The following is a 24662-nucleotide window of genomic DNA, read 5'->3' as shown; positions in this document are numbered from 1 at the left end:
GTCCCAGGGGGGTGGCCCCATCCCCGGGTCCCCGCCGTGCCCGTGCCCGCCCAGGATCGGCCGCCCGCCCGCGGCAGCGCAGAGGCAGCTGGCTCTGGGCCATCCGCGGTTACAAAGGGAGCCTGCCCCGTATTTCTGCTTTTGATTTAAATAATCCCAATAAGGGGATAAAGCAGCCAAAACCCACTGATTTTTTTAAAGCTTCAATTTAAAAAATAATATATATGAAATGTGCGAGTTTTATGAGAGTAGGCAGAGCTGTAGGGTATCAGACGCAGCCCTTCCTACCCAAACCTCTGTCCCCGGGACTCCAGCTATTAACTGTGCCATCCAGAGCCCTCAGACATCCTCCACGCAGCTTCCCAGCCCCACCCGGCCCCATTTTCCTTCTCGTTTTTCCATGCAAAACCAAACTCGGGCTGACTGCAATTACTGCCTTATTGGTGCCCTCCTGGGCGAAGACACAGCAGTGACAACAGTTTGGCATCACGCGGGAACAGCACAGACACGGGCACTGGGGGAGGATAACGCACAAAGGTGCTTTTTCTGTTTGATTTGCTGTTCCCCAGCATCTGGTCACACAGCTCTACGGGAGCAGAGGGATTTCTTTATCCTATAGAGACGTATGAGGCAAAACCCCATCCGAGGGGAGCTGGCAGCTCACCAGAGGTCCCAGCCATCACGCTGGGTGCCCCAGCCTGACAAAAGGCCATTTCCAGCTGAGGAAGTCACCTCCTGAGGATGCCATGTAGCCAGACCACAAAATATGGCTGTATTTGCAGGGGAAATATTGCCGTAGCCAAAGCTGATGGTGCAGGTGCTGCAGCCCGGGGATGTAGTGGGACCTTCGGTACGGTGCCTGGGGACCCTGGTGGGGCATTACGGGGTGTCTGCAGCCCAGGGACAAGGCGGGCTTGGTGCTGGGAAGGCAGCAAAGTCCCCATGGGTCTCCCAGAGCCACAGCTTGTGGGAGAGCCTGTGGTGCCTCTGCCTTTCCCAGAGGAAGCGAGGCTGGCACGGGGTGAGGCTCAGACCCCACCGTCAGCCCCTTGTTAGCAGCCTCCAGCCCCCCTGTCATCCCCCCCGCCGTTATTTCTGCCTGTCTGCTGCGTCAGCCCGCACGGCGAGTGGCTGCTGACTGGCCGGGGGTATCTCGACAACTGCTTACCTGCTCGTTATGAGCTTAATAACTCAGCGGAACCATAATTATGTGTTCATTGCCGATCTCATTTAGAGTTAATTACATGCCAGATAGATGTATCTCTAATGCGCTTGGAAGCATCCCAAGGAAGGCTCTCAGCAGCCATCGATCTGCACACGGGCACAAGGACTCCTTCTGACGGGTGTTTTGGCACCCGGAGCTTGGCGCAGGTCTGCACCACCGGCGTCACCCCTTTTGGTCGGGGGGGAGATGCAGCAGGAATTTGGCTCCGGGCAGCCCCAAACCCAGCACTGCTGGAAGCAACTTGGGCAGTGGGGCTGGATCCCATCCGGGCCCCTCCATGCCATAAAATACCAGCAAAGCTTGTTGTTTCAAGGGGTAGAGGTGGAGGGCTGTGCCCTCACCACCTGCAAAATCAGCCCGTGAGCGCGCAGAGCTGCTCTCCATCAAGCAACGTTTGCTTGCACCAAGCCCCAGCTGGCGAGCCCCACACCGCTGTGCCCAGCCTCTGCGGGAACCGTTTTTTTTTCAGGCCAATCAGTTTACAAGTTTCCTCTTTTTTTGGAGAAAAATAACAAACCAAACATTTGGGGTGGGGGTTGTTTTGCTGTTCATCTTCAAAAAAAATGTCACAGGGTGCAGATGGCCACATTTTACGAGTCTATGGAACTCTGGCATGCCCACTGCTAATTCCTTGCACAGGTGGGGGGTAGCTTTCATTTGGCTCTAATTCAGCCAAATTTTCAGTGGCCAAACAGAGAGGAAGGTGTGGGATCAACAACGGCAACATCTGGAGCAGAGCCAAGCCATAACGAAACATGAAGCTTTAAAGAAATGTCTCGAATGCATCGAGGAGAAAAAGCAGCGTTGGAAGGATGTCAGCGAGGGGCAGGCGGCCTCCCAGGTGTCGTTCTGGGGTGCACATGTACGGCCTTTGGAGACAGGCAAAAAAATCAGCGTGGTGAAGGGGGAGGCAAAAGTAACCACTGGATTAAACCCTGGCGGTTACACCCCCAGACCCAGCAAAACACTACGGGCAACACAGACTGCGGAGCTTAATTTGGGAAAGCCCAAACTTCAGTAGCTTTTCAGTAGCAGTAGAAGAAGCCAACTGAAGTTTTGGGTCAGAAACCTGACTTTTAGCCCCCACTTTTAGCCCCTGGCAATACAGAGCCCATTTCCCAAGAAGCCACTTGGAGTGTTTAAGCCCTGCACGCGGGCAGTGCGTTCTCTTTGTCCGTTTTCATTGCCTATTCCAGCCTTAATTCTGTAAACCCCCTACGACAGCAAAATGCTTTACCATTAAGAACAACTAATGAACACGTAATGAATCAGGTAATGAACACAACGATCTAATACCCTTGTTCCCTCGAATAGCCACATGCATCATGTGCATCCGGAATTGCAGCTGCAGAAATCAAAGCCTGGGCAGTCGGCGGGTGGTGCCGGAGCCGTGGGCCAAGGGGAGAGCTCGGGTGGGCACCCAGGGACCCATCTTGGTCGTGGCCTTTTGCGTGTCACCCCGGAGTGACAAGAAGTGAAGGGAGAGGCACAGCAGGGAGCACTGCTGGGTGCAGAGGACACGGGTCCCCGTGGGCTGCCCTGCCCTGCCTGGTGGGCGAGGGACGGTGCCGTGCGTCTCTCCTCATCTGCGGCGCACATGCAGGAGCAGTCGGCGGGGGGGAGGGCTGGAAAGGCTCCAAATAAAAGAGGGCGCAGGGTACGCCTGCGCTCCCGCTGCCCCGGGCTGCAATACCTTTCACACCAATAAAGTGCAGGTGCTGGGGGATTGCGTGCGCCTGCCTGCGCGCCTCAATAGCATTTGGATCGTGCCTCCAGTGCCCGGCCCCCTCCCGCCTCACACGTGGCGAGAAAAGGCTTGGAAAAGGCTCTGTCCAGAGAAAAAAAAAGCCTCTCGGCGAGGATCCCCTTTCCTGGTGACAGTGGGCATCTGGTTCCTATAGCGCAGGCACCCACATGTGCTGCCTGACCCCACGGGCCCCCTCTCCCCTCCCCGCGACGCAGGTTAGCGCACGGCGCTTCGCGGCCCCGCTGGGAAGGAGAGGGGCTTTGTCTGGAGCCGGGCCGACGACAGGAGCTTTCAGGGAAATCACCCGGGCCCTGGCGCGTCTGGGAGAAATGGAGCCGGGCCGGAGCTGCCGGTAACCTGAGGCTCGTCGGAGCGAGCGGGCGGGGGGCAGCAGGGGGGCTCCGCTCCCCAGGCACCCGCAGGAGCACGGGACCGCTGGAACAGCATTGCCCTGTGCGGGCTCCTGGTACCGACCAGCATCCCATGGCAGGCTGCAAAGTTTTACCTGGATATCTGGGTGCTCCCCCGAGGAGGAGCTCATGTTGGAGGGGGTGCAGGAGCACCCCTGAGCTGCCTGAGGCTGATGGCAGGATGCAGCCCATGGGTGCAAGATGGCCAGCGGCTGCACCGCCACCCTTCCTGCAGCGCACAACCATGAATGGCCTTGCCCTGGGTCTCCCCCATCACCCCACTCACCTCCTGAGCGTGGCTAAAATCGACAAGAGAGCCTAAAATCTGAAATGCTGGCAGTGGGTTTTAGCATCACACCACGAGGAAGAAGCCCAGACACATAGCCGGCCGGCACCCCCTTCCCTGCGCCTGGGGCTGGGTCCCTGCAGCAGCACCAGGAGGGAACTGGAGCAGCCCAGCACAGGGATTGCCATGTCCCCATGCTGCTTCTGCATCCCAGGCTGCCAGGACGGGGCCAGAGAGCAGGACAGATGGGACGTGCAGCCCAGGGCAGTGGTGAGCTGCTTGGTGAGCTGGTGAGGCCTCTGCTCAGCTCTAATACCAGCCCCATGATCCAGGGCTGAGCAAGCAGTGGTGCAGGGGATCATCCAGCTCAGCATTGCAGCTGGCTTCAAGGCATCCCAGAGTGGTGAAATCAAACCCAAAACACCACTGGGATGGTCCCAGGCCAGGTGAGAAGGAGCCATCTCCACAGCCTCTGCAGAATCCACGTGCTCCACATCACTGTGCAGTGGGAGATGGATGGAGATTTTGAGGTGTTGGGTGGGAACAGACCCAATGATCCCTAAACCCTGGGGCAAAGGGACAGTCCTGCTCCCCAGGCATCAACAGCAGTGCCCACAGGGTAGCACTGACCTGCCCAGGCACAGCAGGGCACGGAGGGCACCCCAGTGAGGGGAGCCCCAGCACGGGGCCAAGCCCCAGCCCCTCTTGGCCGCCCCCGCAGCAGGGCCAGCCCGTGGGAGCCGCCATCCCCGGGCTCATGTGGATGCCCCCTGGTCATTTTTAACCTCAGATCTTTGGCATTATTAACAACATACGTGTGGGGCTCGCTTACCCTATGGGATAACATCTGGGGGTTATTCATCACGGCCACCGCAGGCTGCAGCCCCCCGCGCTCCCCGCGGAGTGGGATGGGTCACATCTGAACACCAAGCCGCTTGATGTGGAGTCATTAGCATGCACAGACTTCCAGCCCAATTACTTGACAGATGAAATCAAGATCCGTTGGCCTTATTGTTTACATCTGGAGGGCCGCATCCGCGCACACTCCTCCTTCCTCCGGCCCGGCCCCGCTCCCAGCCTGCACCGGCGCTCGCTTCATCTGGATGTCGTTTAATGCCGCACACGGGAACGTCCCGAACGCACCGTAACAACGTCAGCCCGACACAATGGCAGTTATCCACAGCACCTTCAGAGAAGAAAAAATACCCCATGGCCCGGCCCTTCCTCCTCTGCCCCTTCGTGGGGAGCGGTGCCCGCTGCTCTGCCTCCCTCTGGCACGTCTTGCCGAGGTGAGCGCACCACGAAGCCGCGGTGGATCAGGTCGTGGCTGTCCGCAGCTCGAGCTTCGCAGCCAAGCCGCTGCTATTCTGCTGATGGATTTTACACAGAGGAACGGTTAGACCTCATTTCTACCCATTAACACAACCAACAGCGTTGAGAGTGCTGTAAAAGAAAACCCTAATGGTGCATCGGAACTGTGTGAGGAGCTGAAGGCAGCAGGCAGGTGTGGGAGCATGGGGAGCACCCAGCAGCGCCCCAGCTCAAGCAGAAAGCCCCAAATCCCAGTAATTACAGCCCAGAAATGCTGGTGTGGGGCTGGGATCGCCAGCACCCCATGCACCTTGCTTCAGCTGCACCCCCGGGGCCTCTCCTTGTGCTGTTAATTGGACAAGAAAGATTAATCCTTGTCACGTATTTCCTCCCGTGCTTTGATGCTTTGGAGGGCTGATGCTCTGGGGGGGGAGTCCCTGTGTGGTTGTGGGATGGGAACCTGCGGGATGGGAACCTGCGGGATGGGAACCTGCGGTCCCTGCGGGGCAGCCCTCGCCCCTCCAGGTGACAAACCATCCTGCTGGCACCCAGGGGCCTGCCAGCACGCAGCATATTGCTGTGGGGACAGCTGTGGCTGCCTGGCCCTGCGTTCAGACACCAGGAAATGGCGTGCTGCAGGGGGCTCGGGGTGGAAAATGCACCGAGCGTGGGCAGGAGGGCGGGGAGGGACGGCGGGAAGCGGATGCGCAGAGGCGTGGGGCTCCGGATGGCTCCTGTGGGGAAGCAGCGACAGCCCCAGCTGCCGTAGGGCACCCCGGGAGCCACCTGGCACCGTCCCCAGGGGAGGAGTCGGTGACCCCGGCACAGTGACTGTCCGCTCCCAGGGCCAGCACGGAGCTGCAGTGGGGACAAGCGGCTGTGCTGGAGGCAGCACCGAGCGGCAGGAGGAATTCGGGTTTCTTTCTTCCCCTGTAACCCATCTGTGCTTAATTTCTTTGGGGGTTTCACTCCAAATTCTTCAGATTCTATGGCAAATGCTTTGCGGTGCTCGGTTCAGCTCGCCTCATGGCTGCCCGGCTCGGGGCCGCCTGCAGCCAAAGTAGAAGGAAGGGAAAGCACCGACCCTGCAAATCCCCCGACACAAACCCAATACCCAGCCAGCACCTCCAGCAGCAGCCCGGAGGAAGAGAGAGCCTTTACTGGGGCTGTGGCAGCAGGGGACAACACGGCAGGGGACCACATGTGGCTGGGGACCACATGGCGCATCACCGCCCCCAGCTCCATTTCCAGCCCCCCCCATCCATCCCTGCATGCTGCGCTCCACGCAGGGAGCAGAGGAACCCCAACCCTTGCTGATTTCTGCAGACACCTGGGCTAAGCAGTGCCTGTCCTGCCTGGGGGCCGAGGCACTGCTCCCACCGTGCGTCCCGTCACCTCCCGCAGACCAGAGCTATGGAAACAGGAGGCGGCTGGAGGCAGATGTCAGCCTTGCGAGAGCTCTGACGGGAGGTGTTTCTGTTTGCTCCTATCATTTGTAGCAACAAATCACTTGTTTTGCCCTAATTTTGCAATTACAGACTGGTAGCTCTGGGCTACAGGCACATGCAAATGCCTCGGTCTGGAGAGCAGAGCTGTGCAACGCACACCGCCCTCGTAGGGAGCGGCAGCATGGCAGCACCACAGTCACTGCTAATTAGCCGCTAATTTTACAGACTTCTTTATGGCTTTGCAGTCATTTACCCTTCCCAGTGGGCTGGAGCCCTGCAGCCAGAGCTGCCAGCAGGGCACCAGCGTGGCTCTGCCACATCTCCTCAGGGACAGCACAGCCGCAGCGCTGGGGCAGGGACGGGCACCAGCCCCATCCCCATCCCCAGGTGCTGGGGAGAGCCAGGGCAAAATGCCTGAGCCTGGTGGAGGCCAAGCTCAGGGTGGCCACAGCTCCCACAGGCACTGCCCTGGCTCGGGGAGAGGGATCAGGAAGCACTTATCTCTGTTGCTGTGCAAAGGTGAAATTCAGATCCTGCACAATACCGGGTAAAAATGATCCCGTGCCAGGAGACCGGCCCACGCCCACATATAGGTTCAATCTAGGCACAGTTCTGAAGGTTTAAGTGGTGTCTCGGCTTGACGTGGGCTGTCTGCAAGAGTAAGTTTCCTCCCCAGAGCATACATCCAAACCTCTGTTTTGATAAGTATCAGGATACCGTGCTGGCCTCAAATGGAGAAATTAAACGAATACCTTGCATATTTTGGCGACTCACGCACGTGAGCAGCTGTAATTGAAGACACGACCTGTCTCGCCCTTCAGCGTGTATTGGCAAATCACAGCTTTTCATTATTTTCCTCTGTTTCATCTATACCCAGGCAGAGATGTTCATCTAAACCCAGCTAAAACCTGCACCCCGGATGGGACGGGGGCACAGGGCTGCACGCCTGCCTGGGCAGCTGCTCCCACGCAGAGCAAGCTGCAGTTACCCAGGATCCATACCAATCATGGCTGTTGGGATCATATTTCTGCGTTTTCATTGCCCCCCAGGTGCCCTTTGCAGCAGGTCCTTCCTTGCAGCGTGGTGGAGCAGGAGCAGTGCATCGTGCCGTGCCCGCTTATTGCACCTCCGCGCTGCGCGGGGGCTGCGCAGGAAGAGCAGACAACCTCCAGTATTGCATCTGAGGAGCCATCAGTTAAATGAGCTATTTTAATTAAGTGCAATCTCAGTTATGCGGTAATGTCAGGAGGGATGATAGAAAACACTCCACTTGGCCCAGTGAGCAGAGGAGGATGTATTTCATGAGCTTCATTAGCCCCTGACCCACCACCGACCTCGCCCCGTGTGCTCGTTTGCACGCTCGCATGCACGCTGCGCCCAGGAACCCCGCTTGCCTCAAGGCTTGCCCTCAAACAAGAGCCAGACACCCGATTTCTGCCCCTCCATCTGAGGTGGGTGGGTAGGAAGCACCGCGGTCGGGATTAATTCCTCTGGACGGACAGCAGGGAGCATGCTGCGCCGGGACGGACGGACAGACGGAGACGGGACGAGGCTACGAGCAGCAGGGCAGCAGCTCACCTGCTCCGGCACTGCCGAGCGCTTCCCGAGCACTTCATCCCCCGTCGGAGCCTAGATGCCGGGCCTGCCAGAGCCAGTGGCTTAGATTAATCTGAGCTTAACTGGTTTGATCTCTTACTTTGAATTTTATGGCTGCGAGGTTTTTAAAGCTCGGAGAAGTTAATTTCCAGCAGAACTGTCGTGCTGCTGGCAGGCACCGCCGTGGCCATAAAATACCATCCCCGACTCAAGACGTCAGAGGGGAACAAAGATAGACCGTGATGCAGAAAAGATGCACACATTTAAAATAATCTCCTAAGAATGCCGCACAGCCCTGAAGACACATGTCTGCAGCTCTCTCCCGAGCTGATGGTTTCCTCTTTAAATAGACTGCGCCGCCTATTCCTCCTGGTGGCTTTCCAGTCTCTACTGCGCATCGCAGTTTACAGCCTCCGTATTCGAGGGGGAAGACCCCTCGATGGGCGCCCACTCGGAGGTGGCCTCCGCACCCGGAGCAAGCGCCCGCGGCCCTGGAGACGATGTGGGGTTTTGCAGAAATTCTTGGCAGTCCTCCCACAGCTTCCCCTCTCCTGAAATTAAAGGATAGGGCTGCAGCAAGCCCTCCATCTAAATTAAAACGAGCTATATTTACTGTTCATACTAATTGAATTATATTAACTCCAAGCTAGATGATAAGCAGAGCCGTCCCTCGCAGTTCCTGGCCTTAATATGTTTTGCATTCAGACAAACGCACAGCAGTGTGTCATCGTGTTCAAAGCAGAGGAATTTGGTCCTGGGCTATTTTCCTCCTGCTTTGACAAGGTTGACCGGGAAAATTATTTATTTTTTTTTTTCCTGCGGGCTTGATTGCACAGTGCAGAAGTGTTGGTGAGCCCAATGCAAGCCCTGCAAACCCCTGTGGGGTGGCCCAGCCCTGCCCCGGTGCCTGCCAGGGAAAGGCAGCACACGGCCGGGAAGGGAGGGATGCTGGGGTCCCCATCCCACAGCAACCCCCAGAGCTGGGGCAGAGCACCACAAACGGATAGGACAGAGATATTAGGGGGAAAAGAAAACACGCTCTCAGCCAAATGCCATCAAGATGAACATAATTCGAAAAACTTGGTCAGCAGGCTTCCATAAGACCAAAGGACCCTGCCAAGAGTCACACTTCCTATATCGAAGTGCGTAAAAGCTAGACATGTAAAACACGGAGCAAGCACTGTCAGGGTAGGCCAGTGCCAGCCAGCAAATATGTAACAGTGGGAACATGAAATATTAATCACTGGTGCATAAAACAATAGGAAAAACCTGCCTTTTCGGGCAGCCATCAATCCTCGCTCAGCAGGGAACATCAAGAGACGCTAATACCATGCAGGTTCTGCTTAAATATTTGCCTTCCTTAATGCTCACGCAAGAAGCATTTGCTTTGAAGTTGAAAATAGACTGTAAATGTCTTTTGTGTGAGATGAAACATGATAAGACATGAAACTAGGAGGCTAAACTGTAGTTAATCACGGTGGTTTTACAAGCAACAAATCATTACCGTAGACAGTGAAGCGCAGTGCTTAGAAGCGCGCCGTGCGGACGGGCAGAGCCCAGCGTGGGCATCGCCGGCTCTGGGGCATGGCACAGCCAGGGCACGGCACAGCTGGGGCACCCGAAATGCCACGGGAGCCCTGTGCCCCCCAGGGGGACACCCAGCCCCTGTCCTGCTGCATCCAAGGTGTCTCCATGGGTCCCCAGTGCTGCCGATGTCTTGCGTGCCCTGCAAAGCAGCAGGAGCGCGGCTGCCTTCACGTTTTCAGGCAAAAGTCAAATTTCTGTGGGCCGAGGTCACCGGGGGGCTGGGGATCTGCTGCCGAAAGCGGCGGCCGTGAGGCTGTGCCAGACCCTGCAGCAGGGGGAGGTTTGCTCCAAGCTCCCCCCGGCAACGCTGGAGAGATGCTGGCACATCCCGGAGCAGCTCTGCCGGGCACCTCGGGGAGGGTTCCTCCGGCAGCTCCACGCCAGGGCACGGGACACCCACAGCTCCCTGGCACCCCCACGGCCCTGCTGCAGGCTGGGAGGGACGCGGCACAGCCCAGGCAGACTCTGTGGGAGACCCTTGTAGGGAAAGGCACCCCCGAGAAACTGGGATGTGGGATGTGGACAGAGCCCAGGGATCTTTGGGTGCTCCGTGGGGAGAAGCAAGCGGAGGCACAGGACCGGGCAGGATGAGCGGCAGCCCCATCGCTGCATCCTGGCACAGCCGGCAGCACGCGCAGCATCCCGGGACAGGTATTTCACACATCAAACACGCGGATTATGATTAGAAGCGATGTGCACTTGGGAGCGTGAGATAAGACCCCAAAGCAAGCGCGTAAGTATGACTGATTAACAAATAAACACTCGCTAATTGCCTTAAAAAGTCAGATCTCAGCAGCCAGAGAAGAAGAAAAAAATGATTTAAGTTTTCCTTGGGCTAAACATTTTTCCGTCGAGCTCAGACTCGCTCCGAGTGTTTCCAGTCATTATCTCCCTAATTAACGCGCACCGCAAACTGAAAACAAATTTCCTCACCTCGTGGCTTGGGAAGGTTCACTGGGATTAAGCAAACTCCACGAAACAGGTCAGCGATTCCCTCCCAGCAGGCGAGCGACGGCTGCCGGGTGGGAGGCAGCCCGGAATAAAGATAGATGAAGTTATTAGCGGCGAACGAAGTGAAATAAGCCTTTAATTTTCCCCAGCTGTTGCTGGATGTGCCCTATTGACAGGTGTGCTCTTGGGATGGGCGCAGGCAGGCGAGCGGGGGGGGGGGGGGGGCACCTCGGCTCCTTACAGCCCCCTGCGTGCCAGGGAAACCAGCGGGGTGCATGTTTGTTTTTTTTTTTTTTTTTAAATCCCATAACTTTATTTTCTGCAGTTGACACAAAACCAGCTCCAGCCCTCGCTGCAGTTTTATGGCCCCGCAAGGAATCGGAACAATTCCTTTTAAATAAAGGGGTGTTCCTAAGTGCCTGCCTTACCCAGTGGGCTGGGCAGGGACGGGGACCCTACAAAGGATCGGGATTGCAGGGGCAACCCAAACCTGGCCTTGCCCCCTCAGCAGCGCTGAGCCCCTTCACCTGGGGGTGGCCAAACTGAAATAAAACTGAAAATTTAAGGTAAAAGAAGCCCGTTGCAGGTGGAGGGCTCCCTGGGCAGCCTCCTTGTTCTTCCTGCGGCACTTGCTCGAAGGAATAATGGTAATTAGAGCTTCCTAATGCCTCCAGGTCATCTTCTTTTTCCTCGCGTAACGTAATTTCTATAGGGCTTGTCGTCTTTATTAGGAGAATTAATCTGAATCTCGCTGTGCTCTGGCCGCTCGGCTTTCCACCGGAGCCATGCTGAGGAGGGTCAAAGAGGCAGGTCCACCTCATGTCATGCAAATAAAAAAATTAAAAAATTAAAAAGCGAGGTCAGCTGGAGGCTACGGGGGAAGAAATTAATGATTTTTTAAACAACCAGGGAAGTTTACGTCGGCCTGCTAACGTAATTCAATTTCTGTCTTCAGAGCCCTTTATGTCATTAAGCCCACGTCGCCAATTCGGGGCCTCTTTTGCCCAACTAAGCAAAATCTTCTTATTAAGCCAGAATTGACATTAGCACAATAACAAAATTAGGATTAATGGCGGGGGAAGGGCTGCTCCAGGCCAGCCGTGCAGGCAGGGACGGCCGGGGCTGATCCCCTCGCTGCGGGGCCAGGGGACCCGGGGTGCCCGGAGGAGCTGGGGAGGCTCGGGGGGGATCTGCCCCCGGTGGGCCACATCCTGCGCCCACAGCACCGCGCCTGAAGCCTTAGAGCCTCCTCTGACAGGCTCGGTGGCATCAGCAGCTCCAGCCAGGAGTCAGGAAAGCATCTAATTCCTGGGAGGGCATCCTGAGCTTTTTTTTTTGTGTGTGTGTGTGTTTTTTTTCTTCTTCTTCTTCTTTTCCCCTTTTCCTGTTTTTCCTTCTTTTCCTTTTCCCTCTTTTTCCCCCCTTTTCCTTTTCTTCCCTTTTTTCTCCTTTTTTCCCCCTTTTCCCTTTTTTCTCCTTTGTTCTCTTTTTTCTTTTTTTTTTCTCATTTTTTCCTTTTTTCTTCTTTTTCCTTTATTTGCCTTCTTCCCCTTTTTTCCTTTTCTTTTTTTCCTCTTTTCCTTTTTTTCCTTTTTTCCACTTTTTCCCTTTTTCTTTTCTCCTTTATTCCATTTTTCCCCTTTTTCCCTTTTTCTTTTTTCCTTTATTCCATTTTTCCCCTTTTTCCCCTTTTTTTCCTTTATTCCATTTTTTCCCCTTTTCTTTTTTTTTCCCTTTTTTTTTCTCTCCCCCCCACCCCCCCCCCCCCTTTCCCCTTCCCCCTTTTTTTTTCCTTTAGCCTCAGGGCGCTGTTCCTCCTGCAGCTGGAGGGGAACACCCCGCTGCTCGCCCTCCGCTCGCGCCCCGTGCCCCGGGCGAGGAGCCAGCCTTTAGCAGAGGCTTGGGAACACCGCGGGCACCCTCCCGCGGCCGCGCCCCGAACTGCAGGCACTCCGAATTACGGGCAATCCGAATTCCACGCACTCCGAATTGCAGCAGGATGCCCCCCACGTCCCCTCCCGGTGGCACCTGGGCGCTGGGAGAAGGCCCCAGCCCTGCCCCGGCCTCCGGGCCTTGCTCGGGGGGCACCAGGCTGCAGGCCAAGCAGAGGATCAGGGGGATTAATTAGCTGAAAAGCAGCTTGGAGATCGTGCCGGGATCTCATTAGCAATTAGTGTAATGGAGCTGGTCAGGTGCTGGGTCCTCCTGGCAACAACTGGGTGGAAGGCAGCAGCAAGGGGGGGAGGGGGGGGACAAGGAGTCCAGCAAAGCCCAGCTCAGCCTGCAGCCCCCATGAAGTCGGACAAAGAGACTTTTAGGGGCAGGGGACAGCAGAGCTGCCACCGACAACTGTGGCTTCCAGCCTTGCATGCAGCTTCTTACAAGGAAACTGATGAGACGCTGCTGAAATGCATCCCTTCTTCCCAGAACATCCTGCCAGAAGCATGATTTACCAAGAACACACTGAAACAGCCTAAAAGCACCTGCAGTTGAGCTGAAATTATGATTTAAGGACTAAGAAAACCTCCCCCAGTTAAAAGTTTTGACCCTGGCAAAGTCTGAAAACTTCCAATGCATCCACATCCTCCCATCCAAAACCCAGGGTAAGACACAAACCTACCCCAGCCTCGGCGGGTTTGAAATCCCCCCGAGAGGAAGCCCAGGGTGGACTCCCAGGGCACCAGCAGGAACGCTTTTTAAAGACAAAGTAAGACAGCTCTTTCTGTGACACAGTGAATCAATGGTTTATTTTCAGTGTTCGAAGAGGTACAAGATGAGCAGTGAGCTCTAGGGAACGAGCTGGTACATTGCATTTGTGGCCGGTGCGGTTCCCTCTAGCCCAGGAGGCCTGAGGAGGCAAAAAGCACGTGGAGAAAAGCCCCCAAAGTGCCTTGAGTGCAGCCGAACCGTAACGCTGTGGCGTGGCTGTACCACCCCGCTCACGTGCTGCACCAGTTACACCACCAGACCCACGGGTCAAAGGTTTGCTGTGCCCAGAAACCCTGCTGTACTGATTTCAAAGAGGAGGATTTGGTTTCTGGGCAGCGAGCAAAGTGGGACAGCGAGGGAAGGCCACGAATCAGACCCTGAATTAAGGAGAAATCAGTGTCAGAGCCCTTTTGAGTGCAGAGAGAACGCAAACGTGACTCCTAAAGCCTGAGTTGTGCAAGGTGCAGTCGGTGAGCCTGGTTCTGGCCTCCCTCACGGCAGCGTAAAGCAAGGAGGAACCGTTAACACCACAAGGGTCACAACACAGTAATAACAGGTCTGCTGCGAGGCAGAGCCAGAGCCAGGCCCAGAGGACGCAGTAAATGCAGAACCGCCTCTGCTGCCTGCAAGGCGTGTGGAGGGGTAAAACACCTGGGTGTTGTCCAGCAGGGTCATAAGAACATCCTTGCCCCAGCATCCTGGAAGGGTTTACAGAGGGCAATTCATACCATGATCCCAGCCCAGAATAGCACCAGAGATTAACCCATGCTCTGCTCCCCGCTAATCCAGCGCCGCCCCCCCCCCGAGATGTCAGCGGGGCAGCTCTGGGTGGCATCGGTGGCAGGGCAGAGTCTTGGCCACGGTGCTGAGGCAGCCCCGGCTCTGCTAGTCACCAGCAGAACTGCCCCAGAGCCCAGCGGAGGCAGGGCCGCAGGCACGCGTGCTGCTGCAGTGGGCAAAGCAGAAAGGACTCAGCAGCAGCTGCTGGCAGAGGCAGGGATGTCTGGGGGAAGAGATGGTCGGGGCAAAGGGAAGGTAAAATGAAGAGCTGCAGCCTTCAGCTCAATCTGTGCAAAATAACCTCAGGCACGGGTCATACAACCCGGCCCCCAGCAAGTGCCATGCAGCCACAGCCCCCCCTCCCCTCCCAGCTCCCTCCCAGCACCCAGAATGGGAACGTCTCAGAGCATGGAGCCGGCCCGGGGGAACCAGGAGCTCTGCCAGGGGGTCTCTTGCTCCCAGTGCACCCCAAGATGTGAACACAGGATCAGCCCCCAGCAGCATGTCGTGTACAGCAGCTCGCTTACTTCTCCTTCGGGTCCTTGTCTGCTTTGCCTGGAAGAGGGGGGAGGAAAGAAATCAGGGCCCCTGCATCTTGCTCTAGACCCCCCCAGCTCAGTTTGTAGTTACTCTGCCACACACAGCTAGTGCTTCACAAGCACCACAGTGCGATAAGCAGAACAGCAAGACACGGCTGGGGTGCTGCCCCAAGCTCAGACACAGCCTCCCAAAGCCCTTCTCTGACATTGGTGAAGCAAACTGCACAATAACCACAAGAGAAAGAAGAACTGGCCTTCCCTGCAGATCTCTGCCCTGCCCTTAAAGCAGAGGCAATGTTCAGACCTCGCATGTGACTACCGCGGGGAACGAGCCAGCAAGCTCAGCGCCATCCTGCCCCGGCTCTGCAGCACCAGCAGAAAGCAGAGAGCCAGCCCAGTGAGGCACAGCCCTTACCTTTCGGGATAAATTTCAGCGAGCTGCTGAAAATTCAGAAGCGGGACTGCCCCCTCTTGGGCCCGTCATTGAGGAACTCGTGGCCCAGCCCGTTGCCGCACCTGCCGCAGGACACCTGGCAACACAAGGAGGGGGTCACGAGGGGCCTTTGTCAGCACGGGCCCTGCTATGAGAAACGGGCTTTTTTTCGCCCCTTCCCGAGCGTTTGGGAACCGTCACCTTGAAGGCCCCCGGGCGCTCCTTGCGCTTGGCCACGCTGTCCTCGTGGATGGTCTCGGTGAAGGCCGGCCAGGGCGAGGAGTGCTCGTACTTGGCGCGGCTGGAGAACAGCTCGTAGCCGCAGCGGGAGCACGCGTAGATGCCTGGGGGGGGGAATGGCAGGGGGGAGCTCAGCACTGAGACCCCCCCCAAGCAGTGCTGGGGCCGTGTCAGCTCCCCCAGGACACCCGCACGCTTAGGCTTTACCCTCGGGGGCAGCCGCCAGCCCACGGCCGGACACCGAGCGGGGGCTTTGGGGCCAGCCCCGCGCCCCCCGGGGCTGGCCCCCAGCTCAGCCCCGCAGGATGGAGCCCCCCGGCCGTGCTGCCTCCCCCCGGCCCCTTTCAAAGGCGACCCCCCTGGCCCCTCCAGCCTCCCCCCTGCCCGCAGCGGGACCCCCCCAGCCCCTCGGGTCGCCCCCGGCCGCGCTCACCCGGCTCGAAGTGGTCGCGGAACGCCTCCCCCCCCAGGAAGGAGCAGAACGACATGGCGGAGCCCCCCGCGCCGCCCCGCCCTCTGACCACGCCCCCAGCCCCGCCCACACACACCGCCCCGCCCCTGGCCCCGCCCCCTCCGCCCGCCCCGTGCCGCTGCAGCCGCCGCTGAGCCCCGGGGCCACCGGGGGGCGGCCCGCGGGAGGGGGGGGTCCCACCGGGGGGGTCCCACCGGGGGGGTCCCCCCGCCCCCCGCCGCTCCCCCCGCCCCGTCCCGCGGTGTTGTTTTTTTGGGGGGTCGTTCCGGTGCTGCCGTTCCCCCGCGTGCTCCCGGTCCGTTCCCCAGTGCCCCCCCCCCCGGGACTTCGAAGCCCCGGGAGAGGGGAGGGGGCGGCTCCTGCCGGGGCTCCGCGGTACCGCCCGCACCGGCCCCGGGAGGGCTCAGGACGGGGGTCCCGGCTGTGCCGCCGCACCGAGGCCGGCTGAGCCGAACGGAGCCGGCCCCGAGACCGGCCCCGGGGCGGAGCTGGGCGGGGCGGAGCGGGGCCCGGCGCGGTCCTGCGGATGCTCCGGCACCGCCGGTGAGAGCGGGGCGAGCTCCGGCCCCGCACCGGGCACCCACATCCCGCACTGGGACCAAGGTCGAGCCCTCACCTCCGGCACCGGCAGCGGCACCGACCCTCCTCACTGCAACCGGCATCATCCCTTCGGTACCGGCGCTGCCCACCCGCCCGTCCTCTTCCACGGCACCGGCCCCGATCTCCCCCGGTACCGGCACCGGCCCGGCCCCCCGGCCCCAGAACCGACCCTTCCCGGCAGTGCGGGTCAGGTACGGGCGCTGCGGGAGCGGGGCCCCGCAGGGAGCAGCCGGGGGCAGCCCCGCAGCGCCGTGCCCGGAGCGGTGCTGGAGGCCGGGCAGCGATCGGCACGGGGCTGGGGGCTCCCCCGGGATCGGCACGGGGCTGGGGGCTCCTCCGTGGGCAGAGGCTCAGCGAGCGGCTCCGGGGAGGGCTTGGGCCAGAGTGGAGGGGACGGGGGGACAGGGAAACATGGGGACAGGCACCCCCGGGGAGCCCTGCACGCTGCCGGAGGGGTGCGGGACACGCCGCGGGCACCACGGGGCAGAAAGCGGGGGTCGCTGTGGGGTGCAGGCTCAGCAGGGATGGCGGTCCGTCCCGCCACCCTAAGAACAGTGGGCAAAGGGACAGCCGGGCTCCAGCAGCCCCTGTGGGGAGCATCCCTGTTTGGCCTGGGTCTGTGGGGTTGGCGTGGGGAGGGGGCGTGGGATGTGAGCTGTGTCCCCCCGTGGGGTATGTGGGGCGCGGGGGCTCCCGGAGAAGGAGGCGGCAGCAGCCCGGTGTGCTGCAAGGTAACAGCTTTGCTGTGAAGGTGAACCGCAGGCAGCAGGAGCTAGCCGGCTCCTTGGCAGGCTCGGGGAGGCGCTGAGCTTTTCCTTGAGGAACACCAGGCACCACCACGAGGCTCTTTCCCACTCGCTTCATCCACTCTGGGATGATTCAGTCTGCGGGCTCTCAGACTGCGCCTTCCTCGGTGCAAGAGCGAAAACGCTGGGGCCCTTCAGACAAACGGGGACCTTCCCACGGAGCTGCAGGAGCCCCGAGGCCCGGAGCAAAGCGCCTGGATGGGCTCTGGTCCCTGCTGACAGCAACACGTCCACGTCCCTCAGCCCGGAGCGGGGCTGCTATCGGGGGGGGGGGGGGCTGCAGCACGTGGAGCCCCCTGCGCAGGGGGCTCTGCTCCTGCCCTCTGGATGCTGCCGTTCTGAATTAGGTCAGGCCTGCGTCGCGGGCTCAGCCGCGCTCCCGCTCGAGCCCAGGGGATTGATGGCTCGTGGCAGGCGCGGGGACGAGCCTGGGGCTGGAGCGGCGGGGAGCCGAGGACGCTCCGTGCTGCTGTGCGGGGAGCGAGTGCTGCCTCTCCTGATCCACTGAGATCACACGAGTGGGGCACCAGGGAGGGCTCCAAGCAGGCTGAACCACCACGCACGCGTTCCAGGTGCAGGTTTTCAGCCAGCCTAAAGCAAGCAGGCTCCAGGAGCAGCCGCAGCAGCCACCGGGACCCTGCGTGGCGGCAGCATCGCCCACCCAGCCCCTCTGCTGCTAGCTGAAGCCTTTTCAGGAGGTGAAGCCGTGCCTGCACTAAAAGCTCTCGCTTTTTGCCTGGAAGCAGTCTGCGTTTGTCAGATGCCAGTACGCAGAAAATGTATGTCCTTAGGTTGCAGCGAGACTTTCTTCAAAGCCCTGCGCTCCTTAATCACTGGGTAATGCAGGGAGCTCTCCAGCTACAGCACTCATAACCACAGCAATTTGGTTTCTGTAGCGGTATGTTGTGAAGATAATTAGACGAGGGATTTCCAACTTGTTTGGCTGGGTGATAAAAACCTCTCTGAGAGGAGGCAGAGCTCCGCCACAATCCCCGCTAGCGGTGCCAGCCCGCCTCCAGCAGCCACCGGCAGCTCTCATTAGCTGCAGAGGGCTGCTGGAGATTAATTTTTCAATTAACTCTCCTTGTTTTTACATCAAAAGCAAACACCATTTTGGCAGCGGCCCACCTGGGAGGGTGTAGGTATCATTCGTTGGCGTGAGCCAGCGCCGGGCAGCGAAGCACGGCAGGAGCTTTTTGCTGCCTTGTGAGTGCAAAGGGGGTGTTTAACGGGGAGCTGCTCGGGGACACCAGGCTGCGCTCGTGTCTCCTTGTGCATCACGTCAAGCCAGGATCCCGCACCTGAGCCAGAAAGAGAGAAATGAGAAGACTCCGAAGCTGTCCCCAGAGACGCCTCTAGGCTCACTACTGGTTTCTGAGCCCTGAGCTGAGACCTTCACCGGAGCTGCCCCACACGGAGCCCCCAGCGCTCTGTCTCGGGGTGCTGGTGGCCCCGCTGTGGCACCCACAGGGTCTGTCCCCTTGCTCCGCACCCCCCCGGCCACCCCCGCTCCCCAGAGGTGGCTGCGTCTCAGCAGCGTACATGTAGCCCCCGCTGTACTTGCTGTCCCTGCCAGATGAAAACTCCCATATAAACCCAGGCTATTATTATCTCAGCCTTCCACTCTGCTAATGGTCTCTCAGGAAACAGACTTTTTCTTCCCCCCCACCTTTTTTTTTTTTTTTTTTTTTTTTTTAAAGCTTTTAAATCCCAGGAACACCGGAGCAGAGGTAACCGAACACCAGGCACGGCGCAGCGGAGCACCGAGCCCGTGCCACACGCAGGGGAGCTGCTGAGCCCCTGAGCCAAGGGGGCCACGGATCAGCACCGGGGCTTTCTGGTAGGCACGGCCGTGGCTCGGGGGGGCACGGGCAGCACTGGGACAGCTGTGGCACTGGGGACAGCTGTGGCAATGAGCCACCAGGCTCAGGGTGTGCTGGGGGTGCCGGAGCCCTGGGTGGTGCCAGCCCGGTGCTGGGTTTGCCGAGTAAATGCGAGGAGCGCGCCCTTGAGAGGGGGCAGATCCTGCCTGGGCATCGCTGCAGGCGAGGGAAGGCACTCCCCAGCACCGCTCCCCGTGGGCTGCCAGCCCCAGGATCTGCTGTGATCTCTCCCTTCCCCCAGCCCGGGGCATCCCCCCAGATGATTTGGGGTTAACAGTTGGCACGTGTAAATCAGAAGCAAAGCAAAAGCCGCCAAGCATGAGATTACATAAACGGAGCTGGAGGCAGCTGCGACGCAGCCTGTAATTAATTCGTGGTAGGAAAGTGCTTTGAAGATCCCGCGTGAGGCACATCCCAGGCACGAGGCAGCCCGAGGGGCAGCACCCACCTGCAGCCGGGACCTGCTTCAGCCCCGCTCCTGCTGCAGGGATGCTGTGAGAGGAGGGGTGGGGGCGGAGGACGAGCTCCCTGTGCTCATCCCCATGTTCTGGGTGCTGGGCTCGCCCCCACGATGGTCCTGAGAGCCTGGCCTGCAGCTCCCACCCCTCCTCCTGACACCACGCACGTGCTCAGGGGTTCAGGCAGCTCGACGTGGCACCAAGCTGAGCCCTCCCATTCCCTCGGCAGCACCGGCACCGTCGGCGATGCGCGCGATGGCAGAGCAGGCTGTGGCAGCAGCGGACGCCTCCCCAAGCCTGGCACCATCCCCAGGCTCTCCTTGGCACAGGGACAGCGATGGGACAAAGTCTCATCTCACCAGCGCCAGGGAGGACAGCGGCGGCCGGGACGGCTGCGGGATCGTTTTCCCCATGGACGGGGACACAAAGCCTCTCCCTTCGCCCCAGCCCTCGGGGATGCTCCTGGCCGACATCCCGCGGGGGCCGCAGCCGCGGCTGAGCCTGGCCAAGTCCCGCACGGCCCCGTCCTCGCCCAGCGTCTCCCCGTCGGAGAGCCGCGCCGCCCTGCTCCGGCTGCGGGAGGCCAAGCTGGAGGACACCAAGAGGAGGCTGTCGGAGGCCGTGCAGGAGCCCCTTGTTCGGCTGAGCCGGCTCATGGCCGAGGAGAGCAGCCCCACGGCACGGCTGAAGGCAGGGGGCAGCCCCGGGCGAGGGGAGCCGGGGGGCAGAGGGGCTGGGGGCCGCCGGGTGCGGGACTGGAGCCCCTGGGAGCCCAGCCTGAACTGTCGCTACGAGATCTGCTCCTACGGGGACGTCATCCAGGTGGTGGAGGTCGTGCAGCAGGAGGCCGAGCCCCCGGAGCAGCCGCCAGCAGCCCGGCCGGGGGGCTCGGTGCCAGGCAGGGCCCTGGCCTGCGTCGCACTCCTCGCCTACGGCTACTTGGTCCTGCCGCTGCCGCCCTACACCGCCGGCCTCTGCCTGGGGCTCACCTGCGGGCTGCTGCTGGGTTTCCTCGCCATCCTGCTCCTCCTGCTGAAGCCTCCGCCGCCGCGGGGCCGCCTGCGCCCTGAGCTGCTCCCGGGGGGCCCGCGGGGAGCCCACGGCCTCCAGGTAGGAGAGGGGCGGCTGCGGGCACCAGGTGCTAGGACCTGGGTGCTAGGACCTGGGTGCTGGGGCTGCCCAAACCTGCCCGGCACCATGGAGCAGCCAGATCCTCTCCCCTCCAGGGCTGGCTGAACCAGCTGCACGTCTACGACCCCGAGCTTTACCACCCATCGCTCACGCACTCGGTGCTGGCCACTCTGGATGGGGCCACCCTCAAGCTCTCCTACCCCAAGAACAACATCCCACGCCGGGCCACCTTCGCGGAGGAAATCCTCGATGCCACCTTCATCAGCCATCACTGCTACGACATGACCGATGCCAAGGTGACTGCGGAGCTGCCCTTGGGAGTGGGGGGCTGTCCCCTGGCAGGGACCCCCAGCACCTCACGGCCACTCTTGGTGCTGCAGGTCTTCCTCTGTCCCCCCCGCCTAGCCCGAAAGCGGCTGTGGAACAAGAAGTACCCCATCTGCATCCTCTTCCCGGCCCGGGCGGACACGGAGCACAGGAGCAGTGATGAACACGGCACAGAGCTGCAGGGGGACGAAGGGACGAAGAAGCCGCAGGTGCCCACCCAGGACGTCCCGGGGGACTGCAGGGAAAGGTGCCTGTACCTCTTCGGACGGACGGGGAGGGAGAAGGAGGAGTGGTACCAGCACCTCCTGCGAGCCTGCCACGGGACCCCGAGCAGCAGCCACGGTGAAGCCAGGCCAGGTGAGATGCGGCCACTGCTCCGCACCGGGACTGATCCAGCACTGGGAGCTGCCCCGTGCCGGGAGGACAGGCTCTGGGTAGGCAGCAGGGAGGGAGGTGGAGGAGCTGGGGCAGGGCTCACCGGCCCCGAGCTTGTGCAGCAGCAGGGGGAGCCTGGAGGATCCCCTTTCTCTGGCAGAGGGTGGGTGGCACGTCACCGTGCGTGCATCGTGTCTGGGCCACACAGCCAGCCCAGTCATGCCCCCGTGTCCCCAGGCGTGGGACTGGCTCCACAGAGCGCTGCCAGCAGCAGTGGAGGGAGCACCGAGGACATCCCCTCTGCCACCAGACCCAAGGACCTGGCTGGAAATGTCCGACAGAAGATTTTTCTGGATTACAGCACCTACATGGCCCGCTTCGTGCCGGCAGAGGCAGGGGGCAGCCCGGAGCAGAGCCCCCCTCCCAGCGTGCTGAGCAGCCCCGCGCCCATGAAGGTGAGTGGGGCAGATCCAGCTTTCAGAGGTGGCCACGCTGAGCAGAGCCGATGAACCACGTGTGCTGCTGCCTCCCAGCCCTGTTGTTCATCTCCTCCCCACGGCACCACGGTTCGAGCGGCCGAGCCGTGGTGCTGGGGAGCACAGCCCCAGCCTGCAGGTCCCACCCTGCTCCAGGCGCTCGTGGCTTCTCCCCACCCGCAGCTCGGCGAGGACGCGGCCGGGCGCAGCGAGGGGTGCACGGCCTGGGCAAACGCGCTGGTGGGGCGCATCTTCTGGGACTTCCTCCGGGAGCGGTACTGGGCCGAGCAGGTGGCCAGCAAGATCCAGAAGAAGTTAAGCAAGATCAAGGTGAGAAGCAGGAACGGCCCCAGCGTCACGGGAGGTGGCAGCACCAAGGAGAGCCCCGTCCTGTCCTGAGGGTGGGTGCCAGGCTGTGGTGATGATCCCTGTGTGGTTTCCCCCCATCAGCTCCCATATTTCATGAATGAGCTGACACTGACGGAGCTGGACATGGGCACGTCCATCCCCTCCATCCTCAGCACCTCCAAGCCTACCATCAATGACCGAGGTAGGAACCCTGCAGCCTCGCCGAGCGGCAGGATGCCAGGGCTGGCTCCACAGCAGCTGTAACTGAGGTGCCAGCCCGGTCCCCAAAGCAGGGGGGTTTTGCTGGGCATGTGAGCAGCCCTCAGCCCCTGTGGCACTGACAGGGGCTCGCCCCTTCCCTCCCCGGCAGGGCTCTGGGTGGACATGGAGGTCACCTACAGCGGCTCCTTGCAGATGACCCTTGAGACAAAGATGAACCTCTGCAAGCTGGGGAAGGAGGGCACTGCAGAGGACAGCGGCCCGGCAGAGGCAGGAGGAGAGGGGTAAGGTGCCCGTGCATGGCTGGGTGGCATCCGCGTCCTCCCACCTGAGCGAGGCGAGAGGGTGCTGGTGCCAGGGCACCCACTGATGCAGCCTGGGGCTCACAGGGCCAGGCCTCGGCTGATCCTGCTGGCAGACAGTGACGCGGAGTCATCCAGCGCCGGCTCCTCCGACGAGGAGGACATCGCCGCCGCAGAGCCCGCAGGAGCCCTGGGAGAGCGGGTCCCCCCGCCCGGCACCGAGGGGTGAGGGGCTGCTCGGGGCCGGGGGGCAGAAAGGGAGGTGCTGGGGGAGGCACAGGCAGGGGCCCTGGTGCTTCGTGGCAGCCCTGGAAAGGGTGTCCCATCCCCGTGGGGTGCTGGTGGCAGGTGGCTGGGGGGCGCCGAGCCCCAGCACAGCTCCGGGTCTCACCCTGTGGCTTACTTTAGCCTTACTTTAAGCCCACCCTCACTTTAGCCACGTCAGTGGGAACAGCACGGGCCGGAAGATCCTACGCTTTGTGGATAAGATTGCCAAGTCCAAGTACTTCCAGAAGGCCACCGAAAACGAGTTCATCAAAAAGAAGATCGAGGAAGTTTCCAACACGCCGCTGCTGCTGACGGTGGAGGTGCAGGAGCTGGCGGGCACCTTGGCTGTGAACGTGCCCCCACCACCGACGGACCGTGTCTGGTACCTGCCCTCCTTCCTCCCGGGGGGGTCCACAAGCTGGCCCTGGGAGCTGTGCCACGTGCATGGGACGTGATGCTTGATGCTTTCTGCTTCTGTCCTCTCCCCTCGCAGGTACAGCTTCCGTGTCCCACCCCAGCTGGAGCTGAAGGTGCGCCCCAAGCTGGGTGAGCGGGAGGTGACGTTCCTCCACGTCATCGAGTGGATCGAGAAGAAGCTGCAGCATGAATTTCAGGTGCCTGTCCCGAAGGGCTGGTTTTGTTAAAGGGCCAAGCAAACCCTGCTGGTTTGTTTCCTGCTTCTCACATTTGAGATCTCTGCTCAAAGAACAGAAGGTTCCCCATAGATGTTCAGGGTCCCAAATTCCCCCAAAGAGTAACCCCTTTGAATATCCTCAAAGTCCTGGTCACTGCCCTCTGCCACAACCACTCCTGAAGCCCTCCATACAGGTGAGCCAGCCAAAGATAAGCTGCTCCTGCTTGTTCCTACCTGGAGATATCCAAAGCTGGTTTTCCTCTAGGGCCAGGCATGGTCAGTGCTGCTGAGGGGATGGGAGCCCAGGAGCTTTTCTCAGCCCTGATCTCTGCCCCAAGCTCCTGCAACTCCGGCCACGGCCACTTCCAGGCCACAGCATCAGCACTCAGGTAGTGGAACTTAAAACCACTTCTTTGTTTTTCTGGATTCCTCTTTACAGAAAATTTTGGTGATGCCGAACATGGACGATCTCATCGTTCCCATCATGAACTCTGGCCTGGATCCTCAGCCACCCGCTGGGGAGCTGCCCAGGGACCTACCGGCCAAGGGAGAGAGGAGGCTCTGACGTGCAGCCCCATGGGCAGAGACACTGCACAGGGCTGGGGGACCTCGCTGGGACACAGAGCTAGCTGGGGCCTGGCCACTGATGGCATCCAGCGCTACGCCGTGGGGTCTGAGCTTCTTGGTTCATCTCATCCTCAGCATCCTGCTCCTTCGCAGATGAGCTGCGTCCTCCAATATTCCAAGCACACGTTCGGAGCTGAACCAGACCCTGGGAAAAGGGGCTTGCTGGAGACCCAATAACTTCATGCACCTCCCACCAGCATCTCAGGACTCCTCCTGGCCAAAGGGGGCAGCTCCAGACCAGCAGAGGGCTGGGTTTCCCCCTGCCTGGTTCCCAAAGAGGGTGCAGGATGCAAAAACAGCTTCCACACTCAAGGAGTTGTGATCACCACTGACCCACGGCATCACAGCTCCAGGACACCTCACACCCTTCCCGCTGGCAGCTGGGCTGCAAGGAAAACATGGGTGGGAAACGAGTCCAACATCTGAATAAACCCATCACTGCCCAGTCCTACCTAGCAGCCATCTTATTGCACAC

The 24662-nt window shown here is 60.3% G+C and overlaps 2 protein-coding genes across 7 annotated transcripts; one reads left to right on the top strand and one right to left on the bottom strand.

The window, feature by feature from the left end:
- Nucleotides 1-13304: 13304 nt before the first annotated feature.
- MSRB1 (methionine sulfoxide reductase B1) lies at nucleotides 13305-15798 on the bottom strand. Its single transcript, XM_035340037.1, has 4 exons — nucleotides 15696-15798; nucleotides 15224-15366; nucleotides 15005-15119; nucleotides 13305-14605 (listed from the first exon to the last, which is right to left on the bottom strand). Exons 1-4 carry the CDS (start codon nucleotides 15748-15750, stop codon nucleotides 14574-14576), a joined length of 345 nt encoding a protein of 114 aa, XP_035195928.1. The 5' UTR covers nucleotides 15751-15798; the 3' UTR covers nucleotides 13305-14573.
- Nucleotides 15799-16437: 639 nt separating this feature from the next.
- On the top strand, nucleotides 16438-24638 carry LOC118174588 (testis-expressed protein 2-like). Of its 6 annotated transcripts, none has more exons than XM_035340016.1 (13): nucleotides 16438-16525; nucleotides 18841-18980; nucleotides 19711-20591; nucleotides 20708-20908; nucleotides 20993-21296; nucleotides 21552-21769; nucleotides 21947-22120; nucleotides 22241-22340; nucleotides 22509-22641; nucleotides 22747-22884; nucleotides 23096-23308; nucleotides 23420-23540; nucleotides 24000-24638. In XM_035340016.1, the coding sequence occupies exons 3-13, from the start codon at nucleotides 19728-19730 to the stop codon at nucleotides 24123-24125; spliced, it is 2592 nt and encodes an 863-aa protein (XP_035195907.1). In that variant the 5' UTR covers nucleotides 16438-16525; nucleotides 18841-18980; nucleotides 19711-19727; the 3' UTR covers nucleotides 24126-24638. The 6 variants fall into 6 exon arrangements, with proteins under 6 accessions (XP_035195907.1, XP_035195908.1, XP_035195909.1 ...); XM_035340017.1 differs by having other exon boundaries at nucleotides 16471-16525; nucleotides 17827-18980; XM_035340018.1 differs by lacking the exon at nucleotides 16438-16525 and adding an exon at nucleotides 17419-18038.
- The last annotated feature ends 24 nt before the right edge of the window (nucleotides 24639-24662 follow it).

Source organism: Oxyura jamaicensis, chromosome 14 (genome assembly GCF_011077185.1).
Source record: "Oxyura jamaicensis isolate SHBP4307 breed ruddy duck chromosome 14, BPBGC_Ojam_1.0, whole genome shotgun sequence".
NCBI lineage: Eukaryota > Metazoa > Chordata > Aves > Anseriformes > Anatidae > Oxyura > Oxyura jamaicensis.
The sequence above is the reverse complement of the archived record's forward strand: the minus strand, read 5'-3'. Positions and strand labels throughout refer to the sequence as shown.

Coding starts and splice junctions, on each gene's coding strand:
- LOC118174588 (XM_035340016.1), top strand. CDS start 19,728: ATGCGCGCGATGGCAGAGCAGGCTGTGGCAGCAGCGGACGCCTCCCCA. Junction 22,341..22,508: donor GCCTACCATCAATGACCGAG/GTAGGAACCCTG, acceptor CCTCCCCGGCAG/GGCTCTGGGTGGACATGGAG. Junction 23,541..23,999: donor AGCTGCAGCATGAATTTCAG/GTGCCTGTCCCG, acceptor TCCTCTTTACAG/AAAATTTTGGTGATGCCGAA.